The sequence below is a fragment of the Cinclus cinclus genome, chromosome 5, assembly GCF_963662255.1.
Source record: "Cinclus cinclus chromosome 5, bCinCin1.1, whole genome shotgun sequence".
In the NCBI taxonomy this organism is placed as follows: Eukaryota; Metazoa; Chordata; class Aves; order Passeriformes; family Cinclidae; genus Cinclus; species Cinclus cinclus.
This window is the reverse complement of record NC_085050.1, coordinates 21,651,283-21,664,658: the sequence shown is the minus strand read 5'-3', so window position 1 is coordinate 21,664,658 and position 13,376 is coordinate 21,651,283. Positions and strand designations below refer to the sequence as shown.

At 36.8% G+C, this 13,376-nt stretch overlaps 1 protein-coding gene across 1 annotated transcript in view; it reads left to right on the top strand.

Annotated features, from left to right (window-relative positions):
* Window positions 1-13,376, top strand: part of ARAP2 (ArfGAP with RhoGAP domain, ankyrin repeat and PH domain 2) — a 110,763-nt gene that overhangs the window by 17,615 nt on the left and 79,772 nt on the right. Inside the window, exons 6-8 of the mRNA XM_062492701.1 lie at window positions 628-697; window positions 6,483-6,603; window positions 9,286-9,467. Of these exons, the coding sequence (XP_062348685.1) occupies window positions 628-697; window positions 6,483-6,603; window positions 9,286-9,467 (373 nt within the window). The remainder of the gene's footprint in view (window positions 1-627; window positions 698-6,482; window positions 6,604-9,285; window positions 9,468-13,376) is intronic.

The following is a 13,376-nucleotide window of genomic DNA, read 5'->3' as shown; positions in this document are numbered from 1 at the left end:
GCCAAGCACTCCTTTAAAAGGAAAGGAAATAATGTTGGGAAAATATATTAGTGGGTTCTTGTTCTTGGTTAATTAACTTGTTTAATAGATTTTAGAACTATTTTATAATTTATTTGTGGATGAAAACTAACAAGCTGTCAACATTTTTAATGAGTGTAATGGACTGCTTCGGGTTGATATAGAAATATATTTTTAGAAGGTCTTTATAGAGTACGAGTTAATGGCACACTGAAAGTTTCTCATTAATGATGTCCAGTTGATAACACACATTGAAAATTAAATTTCATATTGTACTTGTTGGGAGATGTGGTGTGCTGCTATCAGTTAATTAGCCAGAAAACAGTCATGGTGAGATGTGTTGACACTGAATGACTGCAGGTACCATAACCTGTAAACAGAGATGTCCTTGTCATAAGCATGACAGTGAGATGGTCATTTGAGGTTCTCAGCTTTCAGTTTTGGAAAGTGTCTTAATAGAGATTGTAGCACTTAAAGTTATGCTCCATGTTCAGAATATTCATTTGAACAGAAATTTAAACAAGATTTGACCTATCTGTAATTTGGGATTGAGACATTCTTAAAAGCAATGTTAGCTGTGTGTTAATTGTGTTAATTTTTGATTCACAGCAAATGTGTGTTTCAGAAGCGCTGGGTTAAATTTGATGGAGACAGCATTTCTTATTACAACAATGAAAAGGTAAGGGACATGTTTTGATCATGTTTGGGAACAATATGTATCTGTGTAATACACAAGGTACTGTAAAGAAGTTATTGAATAATTGCAAATGAATATTCATCTTAAGTTAGTTTTCAATTCTAAAACACTAGAGTGAGATGTAACTAAATATTTTAAGGTGTCCTTGTTTCCATGTATTGTTTATCCTTTTGTTTCCTAGAAGGGCTTGTATTGTTCACATTTCCAGGTAGATATCATCAGATTTTTTTTTTTTTACTTTAGTGAGAGACTGATACTGCTGTTCTCTTCAGAACAGAGCAGGATCATACTAAACACTTTTGAGAGATACTATTTTGATGGTGTTTGCAAAGTGTCTTGTCACGGGAACCTTGTGTGCTGGAGAGTGTGAGAGAGAAATTACCAGTAGCATGGAAGACCATTTAAAAAAAACAAAACAACAGCCCAAACCTCTATGCTTGTTGACTGTTTGATTAAAAATGTATTTTTCCTGTTTGTCTTCTATGAATAATTGCATGTCATGAAACTAGGTTAGGTTTGAATGGAAGCATTCAAAAACAGCACAGTACTACAATGTAGTACTACATTGTAGGCTGTTTTTGTTTCTGTACCTGAGGATTTAATCTTGCTGAAACATTTGCGGACTCATGAGCTGCTTTGATTAAAGTAGTTCACTTCATATATGTGATACAAAAAATGTATTTGTAAATCATGGTTTTCAACAAAGCATGTATTCCTTGTAATTCTCTTGTAACTCCATGCAATTACCCTTCAGAGCATTACAAAATTCTTTTTCTATTGTTCTGTGGTTTACTAATTAATTTTCCCTCTTCGAAGTAGTGAAGACCTTCTTAGACTTAAAAGTGATAAATGATAGTACAGTATGCATGTTAAGGGAAGTTGAGGTTCCCTTCCACATGTGTATGTGTTATTTTAAATGCTTAAAACCATTTCCTGTTGAAGATGGTTATTACAGGAGAAGAAAACAGTTTCAGGTAAAAGTTCTGAAACAGTATGGTGATTGGTGGTAAGAGAGCTATAGATGCTTTATGATGGGGTGGGGATGTAAGAACTGAAATAGGTTGAGACTATTTTCTGAGGGGCTGGGGAGCTAAGAACAAGCTAAAAAAAATATTTACATTGATATTTGTGCCTACTGATTGCAAACTTGAAACGATCTCTTTTTACTTGATTACTTTGCTTCACTTACAGTAGAAGACATGATTTTGTAGGTGAAGGGAACAATAGAATAAGGAGAATAATGTTTGGATTGCACTGACAAAAAATGGTACCCCTTTGGATTATTGATCCCATGACTTCAGCGGAGCAGAAAAAGCAGGGTTAATCATTAAGAAAGACTTGAAAAATTACAGCAATGGGATTTGCTTAACACTGTCTGTAGCATAATTAGGGAAAGAAATACTAAAAAAGGATTTAAAGTCTTGTGTCCGCACTGGGGATTTCTTTTATTTTTTTTTCTGCTTTTTGAAAGTCACTGAGAATGTTACTTGGAGGTCAGTTGTGCTAGAAAAACATTTGCTATGCATATGTTTGTTGTAAGAGATTACAGAAGTCTTCTTTTCTGCTGAAATGAATGTTCAGTGTGTCACATGATGCTTAGGAAGCTACCAACTCTGCATCCTCTATTTAAAAGGTCTGTGTGGTTGGTTAGGCTATCAGCAGCTTGGCAAACACTTGTTGAATCCTCTTTGTCTCACTTTTCCTGGAATCTGAGTCCAGGTGTCACTGGGTATTGCAGGAGATGCTGCTTGTACAGTTTAACCAAATCTGGGATGTCTGACTTGCTAACTTGGTGAGTGAAGCACATACATGAAGAAATGTTACATCTGAGAACTGCAAGGCCTGAGGTAGATTCTGGGGTCTGAGGATTTGGTGAAACTCAAATTAGCTTGTAGATAGGGGGAAAACAGTATTTCTTAATGGCCAATGGGATTGTGTTGAATGAGGAAAATGAGTTTTTGGTGCAGTGGTCTCTGCTGGATCACTGTCTCCACACCTATGGTGTTTGGGTGTTCATATTTCATGTGAGATGCATATCAGCATTTTCCTGCTGTTGCTTGTGTGCTGTTAACCTCGACATTATAAATAACTATTTTCAGACCCATTAATTGCATGCAATTTGAGCTCCTTGCAAGGCCTTGCATGTTCCTATTCCTACCTACATATCAGGCCATTTATATGTTTAAGTGGGGAGGTTGTCTTAATTTTAGAACTTAATGGCAAATTCTGTCTGTTCTAATCTGTATTTATCTTGGGATGTTCCTTCACAGACAAGCATGTTGTAAAGAAATTATATTTTGGTTTCATGTATCAATTAAAAATAGTTCTCAGGAGGAAACAAATCCATACTTGATATTTTTCTTCTTATTAGAAGCAGAGAAGGTTAGACTCAGTGGAAGGGAACTGTTTATTTTACCCAGAAACACTACCAATATTAAATAGCTCTATTTGTCATTCAAATTAGGAACTAGAAAGGAGTGAGGTTCTCAAGAAGGGGAAGTGTACTACATGGCTAATGAAGAGTGAAATAACCAGAGACTATAGAGGGAAGAAACAGAGAATATTATTCTTGAAAATGCCCATATGAATGCTTCTTTGAATGATTTAAATACCAATTTTAGAACTATGTCTCTAACCTTGTTTTAGTTGTGTATCAACTTCTACTTGATGGAGATCTCTACTTTGTGTCTGCATACATGGAAAAAAAGATTCAGCTTTTAGCAAACAGCATCTGACCTAGGGAAGGTTTTGGGTTGAATCTGTATTGCTCTCATTTCTTCTGTGTTCCTTGTCCCGAGAAAGCTGATGTAATCAGAGCAACATCCCATGTGGCTTTGTCTCAGCAGAGAGGAAGGTTAACTGAAGAGGGGAAGGTGGAATTGGAGAATTATTTTTCAGCTACCCTATATGCACAAGTTTTTTTAAAATTTCTTCCTACTTTTGGCAGAACTCTGGTGTTTTACTATGCATTTTATAGTAAGGCAAAAACTGCTGGTTATGTTGAAATTTTTTTTGTTTAAAACAGCTTAGCATCCATGACAAATATATTAGTGATTTAGGAAAAAGATTTCACTCTTCAAGTGGAGAAGTTCAATATTTTGTTGTGTCACAGTGCAAGTGAACATTACAAAGAGCAAAATTCAGTTCAAAACAGGTGAATCACTGTCATTCTTGAAACAGGTCATACTTAGTCTGTTGTGGAAGCAAAACCAAAGTTGTCCAAAATGGTATTTTCCAGGATCCTTTAGCTGATCTCTGAATCACAGCTGCCAGGAGGTGACAGGGGGCTCTATTTGAAAATAATAGTTTATGATGAACTAGCTGATATAAAAAAACCCCACCCAAACATTTTGCTTACCCCTCTAGAAATTTTTTTGTCAGAGAATTCTTAGCAGCTGTCAAACTAATTTACACCACTCAGTAACAGAATTAATAGCTGTGAAGTTCTTGGCAGTTTGTTTGGGTTTGTTTTCTATGTTATTAAATAATTCACCTAATTTCTTATCTGGAATATTTCAAAGAGAGATATTGTATCTTGATTCCACAAGAGCTTTTTAACAGGCATTATTTGTGCACATGAAAGAAAAGCTGCTGCACAAAAAAGATAGATTGATAAATTATTATGTTTTAAACTATATTTGAAAATAGGTATGCCTTGGAGAACAAAGCTTTAAAAAGGATGATGGATGATTGTTTAAATAGCAATGCAAAACTATGCTCAGCTGAAAAGGAAATAGACTTTTTTTTTTTTTTTTTTTTTTTTTTTGAGCAAATGGAAGTTGTAACTTCCAGCAGTCTGTTATTCTCTTGTGGTAGTACCAAATACAGCCAGTAGATGCCTGCAAACACCATAACATTTATAACTGAGCACCTACTGAAACACTTTATGTAAAAAATTTAGTTTTACTGTGGAAGGATCAGTAGTTAACTTATGTTAAAATCACTCTTTCAATAAATACAGCCATAATGGAAATAGCTATGCAATTCTATCTATGGTCATTCTGACTGTTCCTTGTGTGTAGCTATAGTAACATGCTTGCACCTGCTGTATTTCAGTATTTTTATTTTTCTGCTAAACTACCTTCACAGACATGTATTAGTACCTCAAAGTGAAACAACATTAGTATATTAAAGTCAGTAAACAAAAAAATCATCCAGTGTATCCTTCCTGCTTCACATTCACAATGATCTGTGATTGCTTGTATGAAGTCTGTTATAATAATTTATACTTTGGAAGTTATTACAGCCCAATTTCTTTATGGGGAACTGACTCTTGGACTATTACTGCATCTGAATCATAAATTTCATCAGTATATCTGAGTTGTCTTGGTCAGAAGATGAATTGATGAAAGCATAGTGGAGATAAGAGCAGCATTTACTCTGGAATCTGGAAATAAAGCAGATGTATTTCTGGAGTGCATGCCTGCTTCAGTTTTCCTTCCTGCCATCCCTCACCCCAAACCCTTTGGTTAATTAGGTTAAAATGGACCTAGTTGAAGGAAGTACTTGTAGCAATTCCTTTTTCCTATCTTGCATTTGTGTTCTATTCAGTTGTCCTAATACCTAGTTGGAAGTCTAAAAATACTGGGAAAATTTGTGCTGACCCCCAGCAGCACAATTATTGCAGTTTAACCTCAGCCAGCAACCACACTCCATACCCACTCACACTTCCCCCAGCCAGATGGAGAGAGAATCAGAAGAATAAACATGAGAACCTGTGGGTTGAGATGGACGCACTTCAGGAGGTAAAGCACAAGCTGTGCACAGCCAAACCAAAGAATTCATCCACCACTTCTCATGGGCAGGCAGGTGTTTGGCTATCCCCAGGAGAACAGGGCTCTATTCTGCTTAGTGGTTACCTGAGAAGACAAACTCCATCTCGGAAGACATCCCCCAGCTTTATCTACTGAGCATGATGCCATGTGGTACGGATATCCCTGAGGTCTGCTGAGGTCAGCTGTCCAGGCTGTGTCATTCCCATCTTCTTGTGCACCCCCAGCCTCCTCGGGGGTGGGCAAGGAGCAGAACAGGCTTTGACTGTGTCAGCTCTGCTCAGCAATAGCTGAAACATCCCTATGTTGTGAGCCCTACTTCTATCACCAAACATAGCCCCATACTACCTACTAGGAAGGGAATTAACTGAATCCCAGCCAAAACCAGCTCACACATACAGCAGAAAAGCACATACCTGATCCAAGATAGAGCATTCTTGTTAGCACTGACAGGACAGTGTATTTTTGCAGTGTGATGCCCTTCTTTTGTACAAACTTAGGGATAAAATCAGTGAGTTTACTTTTCTTATTGGGTACCCACTGAAGTGGCAAGATGTAGGGGGAACAGCAAAACTGTTAGGAATTCTCTGCCTGGAGAAAGTATAATATTTTTCCCATGTCTGATTCTACCATACAAGTATAATAATTATAGATTTTTAAATTATTTTTCTGTGGGACAGTAAATGTAATTTACTTTGACATAAATTGTAAATTAAAGTGTGATGTTTGGCACTATTAATGCCATGAGATAATTTAAGAAATTGCATCTCAAATATGCACAATCTGTCATCATGAGATTTTACTCTATTTTAGAAGGTAGTAGATGTGCATAGATCCAGAACACTGAAGTTGGTGAAAGGTAAGTAGTGAAGGGGCTCACCTATTCAGTTATATTTAGCGTGGTGAACTTCCTAAACGTCATGACAAGTCGTGTTACATCACAGGAATTTAAAATTCCACGAGAATTAAATATTTTTACTGCCTTTTTATTACAGGAAGTGTTCTCAAAAGGAATAATACTGCTCTCTGCAATAGCAACAGTAAGAGTTCACGGGGAGAATAAATTTGAAGTTGTCACATCCCATAGGACTTTTGTTTTCCGTGTGGATAAAGAAGGTAAATAAATGACGTGTGTTTCTGAAAAATGCCAAAAAAGCTGTGTAATCACTGTTGATAAATTCTGTTTGTGAAATGTAACTTGTTATACTATGAGAAATATTTCTGGAATCCAGTTGGTTTAAGCTCCTAAAGTGAAACTGGAGATAACTCTAAACTTTGTAAGAACAATGGAAATTGTTGGGCAATGGCTTTTTCAAATATCAAAATGAGGAGACTATTTTTCCAACTATTCTGCTTCCTTCCCCATCCTTCCTTGGGTTAATCTGTCTGAACATTTCTCAATCTCAGTAGCAACCCTTACAGCCTGTATGCTTTCAGACATTTCTGAGTCACTGCTTGATAACGAATTGACCAAGAGACAGTGAATGATGCCTGGGATGTGATGCTCTGATCAAAGGAAATCCAAGATTTTTCTGTCCTATACAGTATTTTCAGCCAGGTATTGATGGAGATTACAAGTGTAAATTTTAGCAAGGAAGTTAGTATGCCTTCTAGTTGAATGCTTTATCAACCTACAGCTGTAATATGTACAATCAATATCAGTACATGTGTGATTTATTTATGGAAACAAATAAAAGGAATGAATAGAAATAAAAATAAAAATAAAAAAGAGTTGTGCAATATGTATTTACAGCAGTACATGCCAGAGCCATTATAGCTAAGGGTCTCTCAGCATTTCCATTATCAAATCTCATTTTTATGGGTTATAGTTGGTTGTAAACATTTGCTGCAGGCTCTAACAGGAATGCAGCATCAGTGAACAAATCCTTCTTACCAGGTTTGGCTCAAATAATTTCAGTCATTTTTGTGCTCTAAACTGAGTTTAAAAGTATGTATCTCTTTATCATTTTTGCCTTTCTCTTCCAAATTTATTTTCAATTTTTTTTCCTAAATTGACGTATGACCATCTTGGTGCAATACATTTTGGTGGGCTGTAATTTGTTTTGTGGACCTTTGCCTTGGATACTAGAAAAACGTTAAACTTTTATTGACTTGTAAAATATATTCAGAGCAACCACTTGTTATACATAAAATTCCGTTTTCATGTAGTATATAACCATCTTTGAATGTAGTAACCTGTCTGTAGAGCTGTTCACTTAAGGTTAGAAATGCTTATAGTATAAGAAATTTGGCCATTACTGTGTCCAGAACTGGATGATGTATTCCCAGCAAAGTATGTAGATAACCCTGCTTGATTTCTGTTACTGCAAAAAACAAAACTGTTACTTGATACTGTTACTTCTGTGGATTTGTGGCTGGGAATTGTTCTAGGACTATTCAGAGGATACTTAACTTCTTTCAAAGATTTTGAAATGGAGACTTTTATATGTATTTTGAGGTATCAGAAACACATTACTTTTGGATGGATTTAAATATCTAGAGGGAGAAGCACTATATATAACGGTTTGGAAAGTTTAAGGGCTTTTGGGGCCAAAATAAATAACCAAACAAGGGATAGCAGTGAATTAGAGCATAACATGCTCAGATGCAGTGAGATTTTGTTTCACCAGAGTGAAATACCATTGAAAAGAAACACTTCTAGAGATATGTGATGCCCTCAGCTATACTAAAGTACTTTGAAAAGATTACTGGAGTATTTCAAGACAGCGTATATGTATTTTAAAGCAAAATTTGTTACAGGAACACTTGGATCCCATTCCCCATGCTAATCTGTCAGGCTGCTGTCTTTCTTTTCTGCAAAATATTTTATGATACCTAAATTTGTGGATTTGTTCCTTCATGTTGCACACATGCCATTTGTGAAATAAGCACGTTATTATTTCAGTGGTGCTCCCTGCAGTCTTCTATGCTAATTTTGCAGCTTTATAAGTACTGTGTATAGAACTTCCAATCCCCCACTCCTACCTCCCCCCACCCCCTCCCCCAATATATTTTGTGATCTGGCTCTTTCAGAGGAAAAGGTTGAAATATTCATGATATTCTAATCGCATAAGGCAAACCTAATTCATTCAGACTACTCAGCTTTAAAGTATATTGATCTTAGTCCGGTGAAATGTCTGAACATAGTGAATGAGACTGAACAAAACTTTATTACTTCACCTCCTTGTATTCATGTATTTGTAAGAAGCTACATTAATAATGCATGCAAAGATGCTCAAACATGCATTTTCTTAATTACTCAGTACCCTTGACAATATCAAGCTTAACCACCACACCTTAATGGAATAGATTGTAAATTACAAGGTTTTTTTTGTTAAAAGCATGGCAAAGCATGGAATGTCACTGGTGATGGTTTACCTCTCCAGTGACTGATGATATTTAGCCTTCCTGGTTTCTGCTTACATAACTGCTGTAATTCTTTCCCATTGATCTGGCTTCCAGAAGGTGAACATGCCACCTCAGTCTTTAAGCTGTCTGGAATAAAGTATCTCAGAGCTAGTAGTCATGATTTTAAGAGTCTTAATCATCAATTTGCTTGGATTGGTGTGTTGATTGTTGGGAGTTAATTGGATGGCTGTCCTTCTAACACCTCCACTGATACAGTTTCTCACTATTTTTATTTATACCTTCTTTTCAACGTGGATGTTCTCTCTTATTTGGCATAGCTATACCATCAACCAATGTAGCAACAGTATTGAGAAAACCAGTGAATGTGTAGAGAAGAATTAAGCTGCTGCCTAACTAACTGTCTTCGAACAATTTTATTTTCTTGTTTAGAAGAAAGAAATGACTGGGTTAATACAATGCTCAATGCCTTGAAATTGCAGTCTGATAGTAACACTCAGTCTCGAACTTCTGCCACCCCTGAGAAAAGCGGATATCTTGAGCTGAAAGGATACAAAACCAAAATCTTTATTCTACTTCAGGGGAGTACTGTATGGATCTGCAAAAATGAGCAGGTAAATTTTTCATGTGCTTTTTTGTGAATGAAAGCTTATAAAAATAGTTTAACTAGTGAGTTGGAAATTGATGGCTCTGTGAATAGGTGCATTTCAATATAAATGCATATCTCTTTATTATGTAGTACTTTATTGCTGCAATTCTCAGAAGGCTTCACAAAGCAGGCAAAGAATCATTATGTCTGTTGTACAATAGAAAAAAGTGAATATATAGGGAGGTGAAGTGAAAAGCTCTGAGTGTCAAAACATGTTAGTGTCAGGGCTGGGATTAATTCACTCTTAAAATGTGGGCCATAAGCACTCAACTTAATCAGAAGGGTTATTTTGTGCACTGGTTTCAGTGTTTATTAATACAGTGCCCTGGAAAATGTGCTATACAGAAACACATCATGGTATTTAACTGATACTTCAGGGAAATGTTCAGAAATGATATTTTTGTTTCCAAGAAGAGACTGGCCAGATTGTGTTGTGCACTGTAATATTTTAAACAAATCCAGTATTAAAAAATGTGAAATAGGCCTATCTTTTCAGCTTCCAAAATCTAGGGCTTTTAGTTTTTTTTTGGGGGGCATGACTATATGATAATAGAAAATGGAACTCTCTAGGGTGCCATAGGCAGGGAATAAATGGGGATAGTTGGGTTCACTGAATAATTGTGTGAAATAGTGGAAGAAAAATCTATTGCAGTACAATAAATGGCAGGTGCTATTTCTTTGTGAGGCCATTGATTACCCACAAGTAGCTGGAACCTGGGATGGCATTGGGGGAGGTGATTTTACATGCTTGCCTTGTTCTGTTTCTTTCAAAGTTTTCTACAGGCAAATCCCTGTCTCAAATGTGAATGGTCTCTCTTGGAGTTGATCTCACTTCCTCTCCTGTTATCCTCTGTGTGAAATTATTTATGTGTGCATGAGGGCCCACATAATGTTTGATATTAAATCTTACCATTCTTTCCCAGGGTATGGCAGGAAATTAGAGACTGAGAAAGATCTGATTTTCTACTTGCTGTACTTGAAGGAAGGTGTAGTTTTTAGGTGCATTCTTTGAGGTCAGTCAACAGCCACCTAATCAAGAATGCTGTGGTTGGGTTTGCATGGCAAACCTGAGGAGGGAGGACCAGCAGTGGCAAAGTGTGATGAACTGACTACAACCCCCCCCACCCCTCCCATCCTCTTAAGGTGCTGAGTGGGGAGGAGGTAGAGAAAATCAGGAGCAAAGTTAAGACCAGGAAGAAGAGAGAGATAAAGGCAAAGCATTTTAAGGTTTCAGTTTATTTCTCATTATCTTACTCTGGTTGGATGGGAAATATAAAATAAAGATTAAACTGAATTGCCCAGGTTGAGTCTGCTTAGCCCATGACAGTAATTGGTGAGTGATCTGTTATATTTTATCTCCCCATCCAGTTGAGGGAGAGGGGGAGTAATAGATCAGCTTTGGTAGGCATGTAACATCCATCCAGGATGAACCCACCACAAACATGATACAGTTTATGGATTTATGATGTTCTGTAACTCTAACAAAACTCCGTAAGTTATTTAGATATGTAATATGATATATTTTGCTCGATGAGCATCAAAGAGAGAAGTTCTTCATAGGAGATCTTCATAGCTAAGCACAGTGTTCTTTATATATACTGAAATCTTCAGGCCTGTTTATTGTAATGAATAGGTGACCTGTCAGTTAGCATATTTATTTAAGTTCACAGCTCATCTTAAAGGAGGAACACCAAGATGCAAAACACCACCCCTCCTTTCTGAGACCCTGTATTTCAGTGAGATGCTCTTGCATTTAGAAAGAATGAAGTTGACCAACTTTATAGTTGTCACACTATGCGCGTGCTCAATGTTAATATTCTGTCATGGCATTTCCAGATTTTTTATCAGTGAGGGTCCGTGGGAAGCATTCCAATCCATGAAAGTCTTCTTTCTGTGGATGTTCATTGTTAACAAGCCACTTTACCTTTCAGAATTTATGCTTTTTGAATCTTATGCTCCTGAATATTTTTTGAGTGGTGCTTGTGGATGTTCTGAGCTTTTTGATTGAGGAGCAAAGATATCCAGACTTGTGGAGGAATTTCTCTTCCAGAGTGATAGGTCATTTGAAATTAGTTATGTCCCTCTTAAGAGTTGCAGTGCCAGGCATCAAATTTTTGCTTTTTTTCTTTTGTTCTTACTCTACTTGAATATAACTGTTGAGAACATCTTTCTTGCTTTGAGTTTGAACTTTGTCTGTTGATAAGGGGCACTCCCAGCTCTGCCCACTGGGCTGAGTCAGTTTTTCTGACTGTATGTTGATACAAAACAGAGCCATTTACTCTTGAAGGGTTCTTGATTGCTCTTTTCTGCATTTTCAGAGTGCCGATTATATGATTCAGATATTCTAAGACTGCTCCCCTCCCCTGTCACTTTCTGTTTTTACAGATTTTTTTAAAATTATTTTTTTTTGTATGTGCATATATGTATTGGTTTTATTGCTTGGGCTGTTGTGTGGCAGATTGTATCTGCTTTGCCCTTTGACCTCATGTGTTTCAGAATTGCTTTAGCTGATCTTGAAAGCACATCCTTATGCAGCCCTTTTACTAGATATTTATTCCTTTCTACTACATGGATGCTCTGCAACGATCACTGACTGCACTGCAGCAGAAGGAAAACCAAAATCAAGCCCTGAAACAAAATGGTTAGATGTTCTGTCAGCCTGTTAACTCCTCTTGTGTATATGAATATTGCAGATAATGGTGCAAAACTATCTTCTTCCCAAAGCTTACTTATCTAACCCCCAGAAAATTCAAGTGATCCTAAGACATTTCTTTTCAGATTCTGCATTTGAGCAATATCCTTTCTTCATGCAATTTCTGGATGCTTGTGAATCAGAAGAAATAGCTTCTGTCTTCAGGCTTTCAAAGTCTGCAATTCTTTGGCTATCTCTTGTGTTTTAATTTCAAATGGAAAACAGAATTATTTTTACTGCAGTGCTGAAGGAGGAAATACAGCACTAATCCATTAGAGGGCGCTGTTGATCTAAAAAATCCTTCCCTATCTCAAGTTTGCAGTTGAGCCAGTAATTATCAGGCAAATCTGTCCAGGGTTGTCCTCAAATCCTGTTCATATTAGAATTCACATCCATACCAGGCTCCCGGAGAGCCTTAGAGGAGTTTATTATAACTGCAGTGCTAAAAGACACCTATTTAGACTTCTTACAATGTTGAAACGAGATTGGATCGAGCTTATTCATTGATTTCTAATAAACTTGATAGAGGACAGTCTTCTGTTACTTTAAAAAATATTCTTCAGTATTAAAAGTGGAGAAGATACTAAGCCAAATACCAAATTGTAACATAACCACCATGAACTTTGTGAAGTTCAGATTGAGATCAGAACATCATGTCTCAGGCCTCTTTCTAGTTAAAAAGTGATTGGTTTAGCTTGAACTTGTGGCAGTGATATAGTGCTGGTACGAAACCATCAATTTCTTTGACTCATGTAGTGTAAATTTCTTAAACTTCGTCTCTTGAGCAAAAGTGAAAAGTAAATCATACGGAATCAATTTGTTCAACCTGCAGCTTGCTGAAATTCCCATTTCTATTTCAGAGTCATTCGTGCTTAAATAAAAACATGTAGTCTGGTCATTCATGGCAGTTGAAACATTGGCTGGAAATGTCAGTCTGCAGTGCCAGTGACAGGCATTCTTCTGTTATCATCAGAAGGGCTATGACAGATGCTTGTCTGGTCTGCCTGAATATAAAGGGGATCCTTCGTTAGGGTATTTTAAGATTTACTGGTATTTAACATCAGGGAGGGCCTCGGTGTCAGAGTGTTTCTGCTATAATTTGGCTTCGAAGAGATAAATCAGGATCTTACTGCTTTAGGTGGTTAGATGCATTTACCTGGGATATTTGGGGAAACTTTGCCA